Below are 20,188 nucleotides of genomic sequence, written 5' to 3' on the forward strand. Positions count from 1 at the left end.
AGTGAGGGCGATGGCACCATGACACGCCCCATGTCGATGATGGGGAGCCCCCTCAGCCCGGGGGTCCACCGCACCCTCCTGAGCAGGTCTCACACCATCACCGCACGCCCTTGTCGGACATTTGAATCCTCTTCCCTCCAGCACAGTAAGTCCATGTCCATGCCTCTGTCTCATTCCCCGCCCACGGCCGCCCCTAGTCTAGTAAGCCTGTCCTCATGTCCAGATAGTTGCGCTCCTCGTCCCTCAAGTTGCAGTGCTTCCTTCTCGGGCTCCCCAGTGATGCAGGGTTTATATCGTGTGAGGAGTATGGCTCCAGCCCCATTGATGCACGGGACCTTCGGCTGCCTCTCACATTTGGTAGCAACACCCCTGAGTCTCTAAAAGCGGACACTCCTCCTTCGCGGGGCAGCAGTGGGCTTGAAGGATACATGGTAATGGAGCAAAATTTTGGCTATCGGTGGTTACCAGAGCGGGACAAGTCTTACCGAAAACGCACATACTCCCTTACCACCCCCCGCCAGCAAAGGTGTCTCCCCCAAGTGTCTTCAGCCTCCCTTGATGAGTACACACTAATGAGGGCCACATATACAAGTGGAAGCCAGTCTTCTCGCAGGTGTTCCCCTAAAGGAAGCTTCCCTGACGAGTACAGGGATGTCCAGATGAGTGACAGCAGTGGTTACATGCCCATGATGCCTGGCGCTGCGCCTCACACGTCAGGAGCTAAGACTGACCCTTACATGCCCATGAGCCCCATGTGTGTGTCTGCTCCTAAACAGATCATCAACCCCCGGACGCACTCTTCCTTGGCCGGGCTGGCCCCACATGCGAACTCCCCGGGCAGTGTTTCCCTGGAGGATAGCGGCTACATGCGCATGTGGTGTGGCATCAAAATGTCAGTGGAGAGCGCTGATGGAAAGCTGCCAAATGGCGAATACCTGAACATGTCTCCTGTGGACCCTCTGTTGTCACTCCCAACCAGAGACAACACCCTCAGTAATATTGGAGGAGAACCCCACCCCAAGCACCAGCACAGACAGCCTTACACTTACAGCACCCTCCCGCATTCACTTAAAGGCCAATTGCAACGCAACTGTTCCGTTGACACTGACCAGTATGTAGTGATGTGTTTACAGAGACAGAGGATAGAGGAGGAGTCCAGCTACTGTCCTGTCTCTCCAGGAGACTCTGTGGCGTCAACGGGCGGAACCCCTTCATCTGCTCCCCCTCCCCTTAGATTGGCTCAGAGTAACGGCGGCCTGGCGCACAGGGGTAGGGCGTGTCGCCCCACCCGCTTGGCTCTGGATTCCCTCAGAACCTTACCATGTATGAGTGAACACCCGCTCCCCTCTGAGCCACGCAGCCCCGGGGAGTATATCAACATCGACTTCAGCAGTCCTTCCAGTGACGTGGTGGCATCCACTGAGGGCGCCAACAGGGGATCACCATCGCTCTCGGACTATGTTAACGTGGAGCTTGCCTCGCCAAAAACTGTGGACACCCCAGCTGTGCATGACATGCAGGAAGAGGAAGGAAAAAGGGCAGAGGTGAGGGGGGTGGTGGATGAATATCCCCTCCAGCATCACAAGATTCAAGTCAAGGATGACTACACTGAGATGACTTTCGGTCCTCTGTGCGCCACGGATCCCGCTCCCCTCCCTTCCAGCCCCACCGCCTGTGTCCAAAGACTGAGCCTTGACAGCAGCCTTGTGATAGACAGGGTAACACCCGCGCCAGTGGACTCGTTTCTCCTCCCTTCACTGTCTGTCACCCTTGCAGACCCTCACAGGGGTGCAAAAGTAATCCGGGCTGACCCTCAGGGACGCCGGCGACACAGCTCAGAGACCTTCTCCTCCACCACCACTGTCACACCTGTGTGCCCATCTTTTGCCCACGACACCAAGCGCCACAGCTCAGCTTCAGTGGAGAACGTGTCTCGTGGCGTGAGGAGTGCCGAGGAACAAGACGAGGAGTACGTGAGCAGCAGCATGTGCAGGGAGACGTCTGCGGGCTATCAGAACGGACTCAACTACATTGCCTTAAACTTGATGGAGGGTACCCTCGGAGGGTGCAGGTTAGGGGGCTGCGACGGACTCCTGAGATACAAGCCGGCCTGCGGCTGCAAGGGCAGCATGAACGGCTTCAACTCCAGCCCTTATGCCAGCATGGGCTTTAAGGAGACTACTGCAGCTGCCGTGAAAGGTGAGTGCCTCTGCATGTTGTACACACACACTCATTCAAGGAAGATTTCATTCATGAAGGGAGTGGTATCATCACTGGAGCAGGATCTGTCGTACTGCTACTGTGTACTCTGCAGATTGACTCGTGGTTGCTTAGCAGCGCCCTGCTCATTTTCATTCCCAAATTGTGAGAGCGTGGTGTGCCAGCCTGCCTGCCTGCAGCGACTGTGGTGACTGTGAACACTCATGGCCTAGCTCAAAGCTGATCATCCGAATTGATGTAAGCCTAATCAAAAAGAACATTGCATTCTTTTCGGCTTGTTGCTCAACAACATAGCAACCTACATAACTTACTGGAATTGCGCAGTTTTACGTGTCACGGCGACCGAGGCAAGTTGTTCCTAACATGGCTGTGAGGTGCAGTTGGCAATGTTTATTTAGGATTAGTCACCCCCTTGTCACACCCATGACACGTGGAGAAATCCCACAGTGCTGTTTGCACTACTTTTATGCCACAATCTATCTAGAATCTTCTCTTGTTTTACTTTATTTCCCTGAAAGACATCGGGTGAATTCACATGGTTATCAAAACCCAGGTGTGTGCCAAACAAGTGGGCCTGCTTGAGATGTGTGTCGGTCTTCAAGGAAGCACACTTTATTGCTGGTCAGTTTACTTGAGTTAAAAAGTAAACGCTGCCCGGACCAAAGACACGGACAAGTGTTAAAATGGAATTTCAAACAAGGCAAATATGTAAGATAATGCATTGGAAGTGCTTTCCGTTTTCTTTGCTATCTCACTTTCAATATATGTGTAACAAAGGCGCTTTTTAAAAGTATGTTTTAGAAGCTTCTCGTGAAATTTAACCAAAAAATAACCTAAGTATTAAACAGAGCAGACAGCATTTTGGTCTGGAATATTTGAGTTCTTTCTAAATGCAGCCTTTGATCCTATGAAACTATTAGTCTGAATGCTAACAAACCGCATCAAAGTATTTTTGGTCTGGAACTAGCGTGAAGGCAGGAATAGTGTAAGACCTGATCTAGTGACACCTGCAAAGAACCAGCATTTTGCACCTAAGTGTAAAAACAGGTTTATGGCTCCTGTATTGGTTCCTATTGTGTTTATATGGCTGAATACTACACTGTTGACGCATTGTCTTTCCGGGAAAGAACAGTTGCCATCAAAATATCACCTTTCACCTCATTCTCTGTGCTGTTGCATCTCTGGCTTTTCATGCCTCTCTAAAAGGCAGGGATTATTTACATGGATAGGTGACCTAACGGGGGCATGTCAGAAGTCGCTGTTGTACGAAAAAAGACAAATCCAGCAATGGGACTGGTTGTCAAGCATCTCCCCCTTGTTTGAGGAAAAGCACAAAGAAGTCTTAATTGCTGTTGATAGTCTGTGTGCCGGTCGTCGTGCTTCTTCTTCTTTTTCTAGTGAGAGCGCTCAGTGCAAGTCATCGGGCTCCCCACAAAAACAAGTGAGTCAGTTGTTTATCAGTTGTCAGGTACTGGGTTTCAGGGCTGGAATGTGGGGCAGTGTGCAAAGGTTGCTGGGAGAGGTGAAGGCTCACTTGTTTTTCTAACCTGGCAGCGTGGAAGACTCTGAAAGGGGTGGGAGTTTTTTGTTGTGTTTTTTTTGCTACGAGCAACTTCCTAAACATGGTTATATGAACACATGGATATGTCTTGTCCTTTTCATAGTATGCTTTCTATGAACAAAATCTTGGACTTTGAATTGATTGATCGGCCACACAAGAATAACTTTTCGTAAGACAAAAAAATATAAACACATTTTAATAAAATAAATGGTGGCTTTGACATGCTAAAAATCGTAACCGATTGTTTATACCATGGGTGTCCAGAGTGCGGCCCACAGCTTATTTTTTACCGCCCGAGGCACATTCTAAAAACACTATTACTAAAATAGAAATAAAACCCAGATAAAGTGTAAAATTAATGTAAAGTAAACAGGTGTAATGTAACGAGAACAAGTTGAAATGTTGACGCTAATAACACAAAGCTGACACGCAGGTAGTTTTTTCTCCTAAAAAAATGTTTTGGGTGTAGAACAGGGTCTCTTAACCTTTTTGACCTCTGGGCCCAGCTTTTCAACTACAAAGGAGCCCGTGGCCCACTCGAATATTAACACTCTTACTCTAACATATTTAAAGTTTAACAGGATAAACCTTGTCAAATAGTATAAAAGCATCTGTTAATCATTAATCAAGATTATTATCAAGGCTTAGGTCATGCTAATTACAAAAATGTATACTAATCAAATTTACTGCAAAAGAAGGGACTCATAAACAATGATGGAAAATAAATGTACATACAATTGCGCAGTGCTAATATGAATAAATTCAAACTAAATAATAAATATTAATAATATATCTGTTTCTTAAATAAACTGTCAATAAAATGAAAGTGCAAATGAAAATACAGCTTCACCACTTTTGTCATAATTTTGGCACTTAGGAAACGTCTCTATGACTCACAGACTTCTTCTGTTTGTTTGAGATTGACATTACTGTCACAAGTGGCGCAAACGTGTATTACAACTGAGCACCGCAGCTGAGAAACAGTTATTATTTGGCGGCCCAACAATGGTTAAGAAACACTGGTTTAGAACATAGCTTTAACTAGATACGTCACTTCCCTTTTAGCTTTCAGCCTACGGCGAGCCTAAGTTAGTCGGGCAAAAGTGCCAACAGAGTATTCCATCAATCCAATCCAATCCACTTTATTTATATAGCACATTTACACAACAAGAATGTTTCCAAAGTGCTGCACAGCCATGTTAAAAACAATATTAAAAACAATATTAAAAACAATATTATGCTACACCAATGAGTGAATAAAAACAAAGAATAAATGAATAGAAAACCAATACAGATACAATATAAAAAATAAATATGATTAAAAACTATTTTTATTCCATTGTTGTAGATGACACGAAAACGAATACAACAAGAATGCAGGAACATTGCTGCACATGGTTGCAAAATATGCCGTACGGTTGAGACAAAGAAACAGAGTAATATTTTTGTAGATAAGTTTTTTCAAATTAAATATTGTGGAATTATAGAACATGTTTCTATGTTTTCCATGAAGATTAGTTAAGGAAAAGAGCAAGTTATGATTAATTTTCAATATACAACACATTGTATTGCATTGCCTTAATGGTAAATTGGCCTCAACTAAGATGGCAGCCACGTAGGCACGTCGCTTACATTGACTGCTACAGCGCTCTGACAGATCGACATATGTCTATTGAAAATGAAAACATCAAAATGGCCCCCACATCCTTTAATTTTTCAGTGTGCTGCCTTCAGTGGGAAAAGCTTGGACCCTCCTGGTTTATACAACTTGATAACCTATTAGGTCGCTTTTACGTAAACACACTTAAGCCTGGTGTATACTCTCGTGTCACGTAACGCCGTCTTGTCCCCTCCTTCTGCCTTCGTGCACCTCCCAAAAATCCCAAGTTAGCGTTGCCGGCAAGGAGGGTCACTGAACACAGGCGAGCAGACTTTGTGCTTAAAATGCAAACATTATTGTATGAAATAAAACAAGAGTGATTAAACATTTGCATGAAAACTAATCGTTTTTCATCCTATTGTGTTGTTGTTGCGTCCAGAAGAAGTCGCAAAGTACAACACTCTTTTTAACTTTTATTGCCAATCTTGTGCTAACACAGGTTCAAATCTGACACCCCACTTATTTTTTCCCCCACACACAGCACTTCTCATTCTCCGTCAATAATCTTTCAGGCACGGTATATGTTAACGCTGAACAGGTCAATACAGATAAACACAAGCATGTCGTTAACTTACAATAGTTATTTAACAGTTTTGTTTACATGATAGCTCTCTCTTGTCCCATGTCCCGAACGGCTGAATAGCATCCTCTGCCGCGACTCATTCAGAAGTTGCACAGTCCATCTTCACGATGGTGTTTTCCTCTAGTTTATAAGTAAAACGCCCATTAAAAGTAAACTGATGATTCTGAATGATTAGTTCCAGTGTAGACGAAAATGTCGATGTTGTGGTTGTCGTCTATCGTCACTCTTCACATGAAAAAATACAGTATCTCGTCAAGGAAAGCTACAGGTGCTCCTTCTGGACACACTGCCCCTTAGTGTTTTGGGCGAGAATTACAAGGATGAACTATAAATAAAAAAAAAAAAAGGGGGGGGGGGGGAGCTAGTAAAAAAAATATATATATATTTTTTTGTCTTAAAGAAATACAATCATATGTGTGCTTACGGACTGTATCCCTGCAGAATGTATTGATTTATATTGATATATAATGTATAAAAAAAAATTGTATATATAATGTATATATTGTTTTTTATGTTGATTTCATTTAAAAAAAAATAAAAAAACATTTTAAATTTCTTGTGCGGCCCAGTACCAATCGGTCCACGGACCGATTGGTACCGGTGGTTGGGGACCACTGACCTACATGACGCAAGAGTATATTCCAGGCTTTAGAGCAAGGGTTCCCAAAATGAGAACCCAAAGTATGTCCCCGATCCGTTTTTATTAGGTTTCTGACTGTAAGAGTAAACATTTGTAAGTGCTTAACGTTTTAAAATTTGTATTAATTGATTGTCAATCAGTTTTTGGACATATGTATTTTTATTCCATATAGGTTGCAAAAAAATCAATCTCTGTTGAATCAATCAATAATTTGTATGTTAAGGGAAGTATTATGGTAATACATACAATATTTGGTCAAGACTCCCTTGAAAAAGAGGTATATTTTCCTGGTTAAATAAAGGTTTAAAAAAAATAAATACTGTATAAATATATGTAGATATTTTTTTTTTGTAAGTTACGGTTGTTGGAAGCTGTTTACTACTAGTAGTAGTAGTAGTACTAGTACTACTACTGCTGCTTCTACCACTTCTTAGGGAAGAGATTAAGCGTCTTTATTTCTCGCTATCGCCTCCCCCGGTCCAATAGTTTACATTCCCTTCACAGTTTCCCAGTTTGAAACAGTAGGAACTTAAAGGCCTACTGAAATGAATTTTTTTTATTTAAACGGGGATAGCAGATCTATTCTATGTGTCATACTTGATCATTTCGCGATATTGCCATATTTTTGCTGAAAGGATTTAGTATAGAACAACGACGATAAAGATTGCAACTTTTGGTATCTGATAAAAAAAAAGGCTTGCCCCTACCGGAAGTAGCGTGACGTAGTCAGTTGAACATATACGCAAAGTTCCCTATTGTTTACAATGATGGCCGCATGAAGTGAGAGAGATTCGGACCGAGAAAGCGACAATTTCCCCATTAATTTGAGCGAGGATGAAAGATTTGTGGATGAGTAAAGTGCAAGTGAAGGACTAGTGGGGAGTTGAAGCTATTCAGATAGGGAAGATGCTGTGAGAGCCGGGGGTGACCTGATATTCAGCTGGGAATGACTACAACAGTAAATAAACACAAGACATATATATACTCTATTAGCCACAACACAACCAGGCTTATATTTAATATGCCACAAATTAATCCTGCATAAAAACACCTGCGTGTTTGTTATGCTAGCTCCTAGCTCCTCTGCTAGCTCCTAGCTCCATAGAACACGCCAATACAATTCAAACACCTGATCAACACACACAATCACTCAGCCCAAAAGACCGTTTACCTAACCCAAGGTTCATAAAGCTTATATATTTTTAAAAAGTTACGTACGTGACGCGCACATACGGTCAAGTTATCGAATGTTTAGCAGCCAAGGCTGCATACTCACGGTACCTGATATTCAGCTGGGAATGACTACAACAGTAAATAAACACAAGACATATATATACTCTATTAGCCACAACACAACCAGGCTTATATTTAATATGCCACAAATTAATCCTGCATAATAACACCTGCGTGTTTGTTATGCTAGCTCCTAGCTCCTCTGCTAGCTCCTAGCTCCATAGAACACGCCAATACAATTCAAACACCCGATCAACACACACAATCACTCAGCCCAAAAGACCGTTCACCTAACCCAAGGTTCATAAAGCTTATATATTTTTAAAAAGTTACGTACGTGACGCGCACTTACGGTACGGTACGTGTTATGCTAGCTCCTAGCTCCTCTGCTAGCTCCTAGCTCCATAGAACACGCCAATACAATTCAAACACATGATCAACACACACAATCACTCAGCCCAAAAGACCGTTCACCTAACCCAAGGTTCATAAAGCTTATATATTTTAAAAAAGTTACGTACATACGCAAAAAAAAAGCCAAAGCTGCATACTCACAGTAGCACGTCTGCGTCTTTGTCATCCAAATCAAAGTAATCCTGGTAAGAGTCTGTGTTGTCCCAGTTCTCTACAGGCGTCTGTGTATCCAAATCAAAAGTCCTCCTGGTTAGAGTCTCTGTTATCCGAGTTCTTCCATCTTGACTGCATCTTTCGGGAATGTAAACAAAGAAGCGCCGGCTGTGTACTGTTGTGGCTGACTACGTTCGAAAAATACGTCCATTTCGCACCGACAACTTTCTTCTTTGCTTGCTTGGCTTCCTTCTCCATAATGCAATGAACATGATTGAAACAGATTCACGAACACAGATGTCCAGAATACTGTGGAATTATGAAATGAAAACAGAGCTTTTTCATATTGGCTTCAATGTGGAAGGCATACCCGTGTTCGTCGGGCTACGTCACGCGCATACGTCATCCTCAGAGGCGTTTCGAACCGGAAGTTTAGCGGCAAATTTAAAATGTCACTTTATAAGTTAACCCGGCCGTATTGGCATGTGTTATAATGTTAAGATTTCATCATTGATATATAAACTATCAGACTGCGTGGTCGGTAGTAGTGGGTTTCAGTAGGCCTTTAAACCCTATGTCCTCATTTGGCTTTTGCAGTCACCCTGTGGTGGGGGGTGCGGAGAGGGGTTGGGCTTAGGGGTGAGGAAGGGGAAGGGGAGGCAGTTGCCTCTCTAGAATTCAACATGAGAATAAGTGGGAGTGCATTCTATATATTGCTTGCTGTAGATGGAGTTTCTTGTTGCGGTGTGTAGTGTAGTAGTGGCTTTATTTATTGGGGGGGGGGGGGGGGTCTACAAACTCAGGGTCATGGTGGGTTAATTTTTATTGGGTTGTTGATTTAAAAATGTTGCAGTATGTTTTATTGATTATCACAGTGATTTATTAGCAAATAAAAAAACAGCCTGCCTGTCAGTGTGAGCTATGTGTTATAGCTGGCAAAGAGTATCATTATTAGTGTTATAAGAAATAACATTTTTACTTTTTATCATTACATTTAGGCCCTTTTGCTCCTTTTATTTTTAGGGCCAATAAAAAAAACAACCTTGCGTCAATGTTATGGTAATACAAATAAACATGTATTTTAGACAGTGGGGTTAATTGGTTGGTTGTTTTGGTGCTTTGACTTGACTGTTCTACTCTTAAAGGCCCGCTTCCTGACCTCACCGAGAATGTGAACTTTGAACTGCAGCAGGCGAGGCTTTGAGAAATGAAGCCATTTTTCACAAAATTATACCCTATGGAGCGTACAAAATTCTGGGTTCGACAACCTTTTCCTCAACCACCCCCAAACTCTCCGTTGTAACAGAATGCATGGTTGCATTTAGGGGAGAATCTGACTCACTCTCTCCATGCCTTGCCGAATATAGCAACCCAATACACATACACACACACACACACACCGTTCCATTTTGTCGGTGCGTCTTCCTGTCTGCATATGCGCAGCCGCCAGCAGATGGTCGAGAGCGGGTTGTGTGTGAAGGGGGGTTCAGTCAGGAGTATTTGCACCTGCCCCGCCAAGCAGCACTCACTGGTTATCTGGCTCTTTTAGGAGGAGAGTGACAATACGCTAATGACCGGCCACCATCTGCCACAACAACAGGGAGAAGGTGGTGTGTGTGTGTGTGTGTGCGCGCGCGGAGGGAGGTGTGTGTTCAAGAAACCCCTCCCCCCGTTTTTATTTTTGCATCTTCCCTCCCCCCGATTCCCCGCCTCTTCTCTCTCCAGGCATCGCTTTCTGTTTTGCAGAAATCATGTGATGCAACCAAGCCTGCCCCTCCTCCTACTCCTTCTTCATTGACACACACATGCTATATTTGGCATCGCTGCACATTTTCTTGTTGTTGTTGGGCTTCCTGTATGCAGTGTTCCATGTAGCAACTTAAGCTAACCATATAGAAGTAGTGTGAGCAATAATATATAGTATACATACTCATGGCTTCTCCAAACAAGGCCTTAGCATCGCTATTTTAATGTCACACCATAGGCGAAGGGAACACTTTGCTTCTTTTTTTCCCCCTCACCTGTCCCTCTTGCCCTACAGGCAGCATGATACATAACTCTTAAGAGTACAGTACTCTAGGGCGGGATGTTCTGTTCGCAGATAGGAAACAAAGTCAACCCTCTTCCCAATTTAGCTCGCAGGTAAGAAGGCTTACATTCACTTTGTGGGATTAAACATTGTAGAGCGGCTTGGTTTGTCTAGAGCTGTGCGTGCTGTGGCCTCTTGAGGGTGAACTTTGACCTAAACCTAACCACATGGTCAAATTAAATATATTAGTCCATAATGGACTACAGGTAAAATTATTCATACATTTGCCGATTTTTTTCTTCTTCACATTTTTTAAATATTATTTAAATGGTAAAAAAATACTGTAAAAATGCCAAAACATCTAATAAATACCCGTTAATTTTCCCTATTTATTTTAAGGAAAGAAAATGTGTGCTTGTTGCTGGAATGAAACCATTGTACTTCTTGTAGTTAGTCGAGAATCTGGTAGTCAAAGGTATTTTTTAAAATTACGCAATAAAACAACAGAAATGCCAAGCATTCTTGAGATAAAGGTGTGCACTTTGTTTTTCTTGTCATAGGGGAAATCACCTTTACTAATTAGTTAATTTAACAGGTATATGCTTACAAAATTAAGCACCCCACTCACATTTCTGCATATATCTTTGAGGGAGAGTACTACAGAAAGTAAACTTGGATATACGTACTTAAGAGTAGTCAGTAGGAACGATCAACGGTAATATTGAAAACGGCGGTAAAACTCCCAACGGTTAGTGTTACCGTATTAAATCAAAATTATCCTGAAAACACAATTGATAACCACACTTTAATAAACTTGTGGACCGACTAGCATTGGCTTGCTAGCTAGCGTAAATGCTAACATAAACACAAGAGACATTATTGTCTTTCCCCATTAAGAAACGTTTTACCCCAATTTGAACCTGTTTGAACACTAAACAACTAGGATATTCACATTGAACATACAAGCTGTGCCGTGCTGTGTCTTGGCACAAAGTGATCGATCTATACTCCACAGTGTCGAGTTGACACAGACGGAGGTGTTTTAAACAGGAAGTGAACTCTTACAAACCAAGCGTCTTTTCTTTTCGTTCTCGCCATTTCTGGGTCTAAATTGGCTGTCAAAGTGTACCAACTTGTTGGAATATGCCTTCATCCTTCTATCCACCTGAGAGGCATTATTTATGATCTACAATAAACTTCCACAAGCAAGGAAGCAGCTTACCACTCAATATAGGCACACAAGCTAGGGATCACGGCGCCTCTGTTAATAGTTTGTCTGTGTTAGCGCTTATAATAACAAAATCACAAATATTTGGGTAATATTCAAGTCAGGAAATATAAATGGAGTACTGTTGCTGCTTTTTGGATGGTTATTGATTGGGTTTTATGGGAGGAATAGATTGGCTCCGCTGTAAGTGGACTTTTATTTACGTTTATTTACAAGTTAGAATGCATCCTTCATCATGTCTCTCATAATGATTGTGAACGATAGGCAAAATTCTAAAAAAAAGTGCAGTTCCCCTTTAAATACGCAGACATAGTTTCCGCACGGCTGCTGTAATAGAGCGCACATGAGAGCGGGGGTGCCTGTGTGTGTGTGTAAACTGTGAAGGAGATTCTTTATTTTTGTAATTTTTTTTTAATGCCCACATGTATAATTTCAACGTTGTTGATGTGCATTTTATTAAGGAAAGAAAGTCATTAAGGTAATGGCAAGCAGAAAAATCTTTATTTCAGCTATTTTTCCAATAATGAGCATTGAGGCTATGAAGTACACACAGCTGTTGTTGTCTAAATAGCTGGCAGATAATTCTCTAACATGGTAATGATAGTGTCATGGTTTGGAACTACATGAGTACTGCCAGCAATTAAGAGCTCTGGTTCAACTGTGACATCGTGAGGCAAAATAATGAAAAGTAGCTTTATCACACCTCTAAGATGGCTCCAAGTGCTTTGCTGAGGAAGATGAAAGTATGTCTCCTCCAGACCTATACTACTAAACAAGTTGTACACTGGCTACTCTAAAGCATGTCCAAGTGTACTTTCTGTAGTATCACCCTCGAAGATATGCTGAAATGTGGATGTGTACTCACTTTTGGAAGATACTTTTTTATTTAACTAATAGTTGTCTTCAACAACTATCCATCCATCCATTTTTTTACCGCTTATTCCCTTCGGGGGCGCTGGAGCCAATCTCAGCTACAATCGGGCGGAAGGCGGGGTACACCCTGGACAAGTCGCCACTTCATCGCCGGGCCAACACAGATAGACAGACAACATTCACACTCACATTCACACACTACAGCCAATTTAGTGTTGCCAATCAACCTATCCCCAGGTGCATGTCTTTGTTCAAAACCGATGTTGCATTCTGTTGCTTAGTCCAAGGTTGAGCACAGCTATCAGGGCTTTGTTTTTGTTGTGGCAGAGCAAAGATGTGGGAGGTCAGAGGTCACGAGGCAGTCGCCGGTGTTTGTGTAGTGGAGTGGCTCTGCGATAGAGGAGGAGCTATCCAGCCAGCGGGAGGCTGGAATGTAAACACAACATATCCCAGCCTGCTCATCTCTCGGAGAGAAAAACCTTACGTCACTCTTGACATTTTTACCTTTGGAGGTTGTTTGGTTACATGTCAACCGCATTATGGAGTCTGAATATACAAACTTGAAATTGGAAAATTTCTGTAGGGCTACTAGTAGTTGGTTGATTCAGTCTCAACTAGTTTGCTGTGGAAAGAAGTACGATTACGACATTATATCAACAATTATCATTATTGTCACTATCAAAACACAACTACGTTTGTATATTTCAAGTTCTTGGCACTCCATCCAGCCTGGATCTTGACCAATTATTAGTTACACTCATTAAACGATTAATCAAAGCAAATTAATACAAATCAGAGCTGTAGACATAATCTGCAGAAAACCAACACAATAAAATTTAATAATTTCTTTATTAATCGCAAATTTAGAAAAGAACGAAAGAAAATGACTCGTTTTGAGAGAGTGTTGGTCTATTACCTGTGAGACCTCAAGCAACTGTTATTAGACAACCTTATTTCAAGATGTGTAGAGAAGCCTGTTCAACTCTTACAAACCCATAGCATTGCATCAGAAGTCAACATGCATAATTTAATAATAACCTTTAAGAGTACTTTTCAGCACAGTTCAGTGATTTAAAACTGTTTTACTGCCAATAACTGCTATCAGACATTTTTATTTTAAGATGTGTAGAGAAACATGTTCGTTTTTTATTGTATGTCTACCAATGTATACCAGTAGAAGTCACCGTGCTTCCATAACATTAGAAAGTCAGATTTGCATAATAGTCAAAGGCAACCTATAAGAGTACCTGCAAAACCTGTTTTACTGCAAATAACTGTTATCAGACACTTTTATTTCATTTTTACAATTGTAGAGCAGAATAATTCAACATGCTTCCATAACATTAAAAAAGTAAAAGTTGCATTAGAGCACAGGTGTCAAACTCAAAGTCCGGGGGCCAGATGTGGCCCGCCACTTCATTTTGTTTGGCCCTCGAAAGCCTGGAAATAATATGTATCAATAAAGTACTGTAACTTTCCTTACTAAATGTATTCTTTATTTGTATTTTGGGAGGAAAAAAATGTACTCCTTTAAAAGAACATGTAGAAGGGTAGTTGTGTTAAAAAGTACAAATCACAGAGGGGGAGATACAAGGTTTTCATTGGCTGGTAAATGACACAACTGTACAGAATCAATGTTTCAAAAGGGAATATGAAAACACGTGAAAAGTTCAGATAGAAAAAGCTAGAAGAGCGAAGGGTGGGCATGTTTACGTCGGAAGAGACCAGGCTGCTAATATTGCCCCCACTAGCCCCCTTTGAATGGAGCCAGGCTAAATTTAGCCTGCTAGAGTTAAATAAATAATGAACCGAGTGAGTGAGGGTTAGTGGGAGGAGGATGGGGGGCCAAAGAGGTGTGTTCATGTACCCCCCGCCCCTCCCAAAAAAGAAAAAGGGAGGAGGGGTGTAGGAGCCATTGGGTTCACTCCTTGATGTACCGCTTTCTTTCACCAACGCCCCTTTGACTCCCATCCCTGCTCTCTGACCACCACGTGTGTGTTTGGAGACATGATGACATTTATTTATCGTCCCCTCACCACACTGCTTTATTAATCTTAAACTGTCAAGTGATTCATTTTCCCGGCAGATCTCAGTCATTCTCACCAGAGTGTTTGCCTCGACAGGCTACTGTCTGGACCAGCCCTGACACACACACACACACACACACACACACACACACATGCATACGGGCCGTCGGTCCCATGACCTCACTGCATTCCCGCTCCTCTCAGTCAGGTTGATTCTGTTACTGTGGTTTTTCCACCCTTCTCTTTCTTTTTTTTTTTTGCCCTCCAGTGAACCCAAACACTGACTAAGTGTACATTTTCTTCCAAATTCTATTTCATTATGACACGATCCTCTCACTTTTTGCAATTTATGATGCCAACGGCCGAGAACAAAGTGTGTGTTTATAGTAGGAGCGTTGTGGGGAGGCGGGGGTCAGCCAGGACTGAATGAAAGGTTTGTTTTAGAGAATGACGATCACATCCAGCTTTGTGAAAACAGCTCTTGTTCGCCTCCGGGGGAAGAAATGCGGCGGGCTGAGCTGCTGTGATTGTGTGTGTTGTCGGCCGGGACTTCCTGTTTGATGGCTGCATGCAAATGAAAGCTCGCAAACAAGTGCACGGGGGCGGGGGCAAAGGTCAGCACTGTTTTCCACTGGGACAGAAAGCGACACTGTGGCAGAGCTATGAATGAGAATAAATAAATGTAATCTGCATTTTACACAAAATTAATAACACAGAAACTTAACAATTTGACATCATTCTCTTGTTTACATTAAAGCAACAATATGTAATAATTTTAGGCTACTTCAAAATTGTGTTGATGATACACTTGGGATAATGTGAATTAGGGATGTCCCGATCCAGGTTTTTGCACTCCCGATCCGATACCGATGTTGTTTTTGCACTTCCGATCCTAAACCGATACTGGCTGATACTGGCCGAGCATGTATTAAAGTTTAAAGTTATTTAGCCTACTTAGTTGTCAGATTCATGTTGAAAAGGGTTTTAGTACTCTTGATAACAACTAGCCAGCTGAATTAGATGAGTTTGAATAATACACAATGGAGATGTTGACGTGCAGAGTTTCAAACACTCTTCATTTTCTAGCAGGGGACTTTTCAAATGATGCTACACATTAGCAGTAATGCTACTTTTTATAGCAACGCTTTTGCCCCACACTTGACAAATTACGGTTGTCTGTTGGACATATTCCCACTTGAAGCCCAACCACCGCCAGACGATGGACCCCCTGCTGTTTTTCTTGGGAATGAATTAATTCTTCCTTCATTATTACCGCTCACAACGGCTACGCTAGCATCACAGCTAACGTTAGCCATGCTGCTACTTCTCTGCAGGGAGGGTGTATACGTATGTGACGTATGACGTGAGAGTATGTGACGTGTGTAAGAAGGTGCGCTTGCTGTCTGTGAGAAGCAGACACAAGAAGGAGTGGGAGTAGCCTGTCGTGTAATGCCAGCAGCTAAAAGCAACTGCGTGAGAACGTATACTGCGATATCACCATATAGTCATTTTCTATATCGCACAGAGACAGCTGACATTTTTATCGGTAACTTTTAATTCACATGGCCGTCTTAACGGTTTGGACACAGACCTGTGGATGTGTTGAAGGTGTGCTGCAAAATGCGCAACGGAAATTAGGGAGCAGCAGAAAAGTGGAATGTATTATTTAAATCGGTGCGTTGGAAAACAGACCGGAATTTTCTTAAAAACTGGATCTGGATTGGCATTTTCCCATGCCTTGCTGATACGCATTTTTTGGCAAATATCGGCGGCCGATCCGATCCAAATATCGGATCGGGACATCCCTAATGTGAATAGCATCTTACCTTCAGGTGACCTATTTTATTAGTTTGTATTATGGGTGGACAAGCCAGGACCCAACAAGTGCTGCTCACTAAAGTCTTAAGGCTTATATAATTTCTTATTATGTGATTTTCATATAAAAAAATAAATTATATTGCTAAATTATAAAATTGTTTTTTTCCTTTTTTGTTTAAATTTTTGAGAAGATCTTATATTGTTTATTGTGAGTGTTTTTTTTTTTACATACTTTTTTTAATTTTTTTTTATTAAGCTTGGTTAGTATATATTATGTTTTATTATATAAACCTCTCCAAAAAATGTTTTCCATAATTTATTTCCATACATTATTTCTAGTTGGTCGGTATTTTTCTCAAGTTTTTTGTTATTAGATTTTTATCTAATATTTAATTATTACGGTTAATATATTTCATAGTTGCATGTAGCTTTTTTGTTTTTTGTACATTATATTGCCAAAAGTATTTGGCCACCTGCCTTGACTCACATATGAACTTGAAGTGCCATCCCATTCCTAACCTATAGGGTTAAATATGATGTCGGTCAACCTTTTTCAACTCTTCTGGGAAGGCTGTCCACAAGGTTGCGGAGTGTGTTTATAGGAATTTTCGACCATTCTTCCAAAAAGTGCATTGGTGAGGTCACACACTGATGTTGGTGGAGAAGGCCTGGCTCTCAGTCTCCGTTCTAATTCATCCCAAAGGTGTTCTATCGGGTTCAGGTCAGGACTCTGTGCAGGCCAGTCAAGTTCATCCACACCAGACTCTGTCATCCATTTCTTTATGGACTATGCTTTAAGAGTACATTTCAGCACAGTTCAGTGATTTAAAAACAGTTTTACTGCCATTAACTGCTATCAGACATTTTTATTTTAAGATGTGTAGAGAAACATGTTCCTTTTTTTATTATTTCATGTCTACAAATGTATACCAGTAGAAGTCACTGTGCTCCCATAACATTGAAAAGTCACAATTGCATAATAGTCAAAGGCAAGTACCTGCAAAACCTGTTTTACTGCAAATAACTGTTATCAGACACTTTTATTTCATTTTTTACAATTCTAGAGCAGAATAATTCAACATGCTTCCAAAACATTAAAAAAGTAAATGTTGCATTAGAGCACAGTCATGTTGGAAGAGGAAGGGGCCCGCTCCAAACTGTTCCCACAAGGTTGGGAACATGGAATTGTCCAAAATGTTTTGGTATCCTGGAGCATTCAAAGATCATTTCACTGGAACTAAGGGGCCAAGCCCAACTCCTAAAAAAAACAACCCCACACCATAATTCCTCCACCACCAAATGTCACTTTATTTGTTGCACCGGTGGCATCCTATGACAGTTCCACACTGGAAATCACTGAGCTCCTGAGAGCGGCCCATTCTTTCACAAATGTTTGTAGAAACCGTCTCCGTGCCTAAGTGCTTGATTGTATACACCTGTGGCCGGGCCAAGTGATTAGGACACCTGATTCTGATCATTTGGATGGGGGGCCAAATACTTTTGGCAATATAGTGCATCAGTTTTATTTTTGCATATTTTTGGACAAATAAATTCCACATGTTCAAAACATCTTTTAATTTAGTATGTATTCTAATTTTAAACAAGAATGATATGTTTTGTATAATCTAATTAAACATTCTATATATTTCCCCACCTTATTAGATATTTGCATATGTTGTCTATGGCTCAAAAAGGTCAAGGGTAAGTAAGTTGTTGCTGTGTTTGGAAGTTGTCCCAAACTTTGTAATACACATTACTGCCACCTACAATACTGGAGAGGAATACCATCGCCCGATTATGAATCATCTTTATCAGGTCTGCCATTGATCATCACAATAATACATTTGTCTTCTTTGTCTTCCAGAATGAAGGGCACTGGCCCCGCCCCCTTTTCTTCCTTGACTCTCCTCCTGGTCGTTGGGTTGGGCCGCCGCAGCCAAGGGACGATGTCGCCTCGGCAACAGCTGGACCGCACACTGCAGCCGACGTCCTCTGACCCCCCCCCACCCCTACTCCCCCCCAGCTGTCGTCTCCGAGAGGTCACAGGGACTGCAGTCGTCACCATAGCAACACAGACACTTGACCTTTGCCCCACGTGTTCCTTTGAGGAGCCTTTGGGCGCTGCTGCTGATGACCTAAAACAGGACTTGTTGGTAACTCGTGAACTGATGTGTTCATGCAGGACTGCGAATGTTCACCATAGAACCATCGAGACACAAAACCACACCTGGAGAACACGTGCACAAGCATGGCAAAAAAACAAAAAAAAAGAATGCATACAAAAATATTTATTTATTTATCGCGGATGTGTATGCATTTGGTTTTCCAAATGTGTGAATTTCTATAAATGATAAAAAAACAAATTAAAAAAAAAAAAAACCTACCTCAGCAAAAACAAACAAAAACAGGTTGGTTAAACACCCCCCATCGTTATATATAGAAATATATATGAAATATTTATTTTGTCTTTTTGATTTTTCAATTTTTTTTTTAAGAACATGATCACCAATCCAAAGCCTTACTCTGGCCCAGGGGCTGTTAAGTTTGGACCTACACAACCGCAAAGAATGAGCCACTCTGAGATTTCCAAGCGACATTTATGATGACAATGTGTGCAAAGATGATTTATTGACTCCCCAAACACTGCAGCACACCTGTGGCCTGTCGTCTGAGCCCAAGTCTCAGCACCTCCAAACACTTTGGACCTGTTCACCTGTAAGCCCCCGCGCACCTGACAGGAAGTTATGACCTGTTTGTGGGGCGGGGGGGGGGGGGGGGGGGGGGGGGAGAAGCGAATGTTCTCTGAAGTTCTTGCTATGTCGAAAACTAGGGATGGGCATTGTAACCAAATCATAATTAGTGGGTTTTCTTTTCTCCAGTCGGAGGAAAGGGCATGAAAAATGACAATACAATTTGCTAAATACACTTGATTTTCATAACATTATTCTTTTTTTTAATAACAGTTTTTACCATTTTTTTTTGCTAGTAAAATTTTTTTTATTTTATTAATATGGTCATCGTTTTTTGTCATGACATGATTTTTTTTTTTTAAATGTGGAATTTTATTATTTTTAAATTCAAACTTTTTAAAATTTTGAACTTTTTTCTGACTTTGATTAAACATTTTTTTAACATAAAATTCCGGCTTAAAAAAAAAAAAAAAAAAAAGTGAATATGACTTTTTCATTTCAAAGTTTCAACTTTTTCTGACTGTTTAGACCAGGGGTGTCAAACTCATTTTGATTGAGGGCCACACCACAGTAATGGCTGCTTTCAGAAGGCCACTTAAAACAAAACAAAAATTCACATTATGCATGAGAGTAATCGAAATGCATATACATTTGATAAGATTTTTTTTATGTATAACTTGCTTTAAAATCATAAATAAAAGGGACGAGCAGATATTTACGTTTTTATCTTACAAAAATAGTTTTGCAATACAGTATATAATATAAATGGCATGATCAGATAGTATTACATTTTAAAATATGCATTTTTTTTCAGTCAAAATTGAAAGAACGAACGCATTTAGTAAAAAATAAAAACATTTAAATAAGTATTTTATTGAAACCCATTTTTTCCAGGCTTTCGCGGGCCACATTTGTGCACCAGTCGAGGAAAATGATCCAACAACATAAATAACATACTGTAATTTGATTTTGATATAATTTTTTTATCTTGATAGATTGAAAATTAACATTATCACATAATGTATTCAGAAAATATAAATAATGACAGAGATAGAATAC

General features: G+C 41.2%; 1 protein-coding gene across 1 annotated transcript in view; it reads left to right on the forward strand.

The window, feature by feature from the left end:
• LOC133664398 (insulin receptor substrate 2-like) overlaps positions 1-19,213 on the forward strand; it is a 20,469-nt gene extending 1,256 nt beyond the window's left edge. Inside the window, 3 exon segments of the mRNA XM_062068982.1 lie at positions 1-268; positions 271-2,199; positions 18,304-19,213. The exon segment at positions 1-268 is cut by the window's left edge and continues 1,256 nt beyond it. Of these exon segments, the coding sequence (XP_061924966.1) occupies positions 1-268; positions 271-2,199; positions 18,304-18,308 (2,202 nt within the window). The 3' untranslated portion in view covers positions 18,309-19,213.
• Positions 19,214-20,188: the final 975 nt, after the last annotated feature.

The sequence above is a fragment of the Entelurus aequoreus genome, linkage group LG14 (genome assembly GCF_033978785.1).
Source record: "Entelurus aequoreus isolate RoL-2023_Sb linkage group LG14, RoL_Eaeq_v1.1, whole genome shotgun sequence".
Taxonomy (NCBI): Eukaryota; Metazoa; Chordata; class Actinopteri; order Syngnathiformes; family Syngnathidae; genus Entelurus; species Entelurus aequoreus.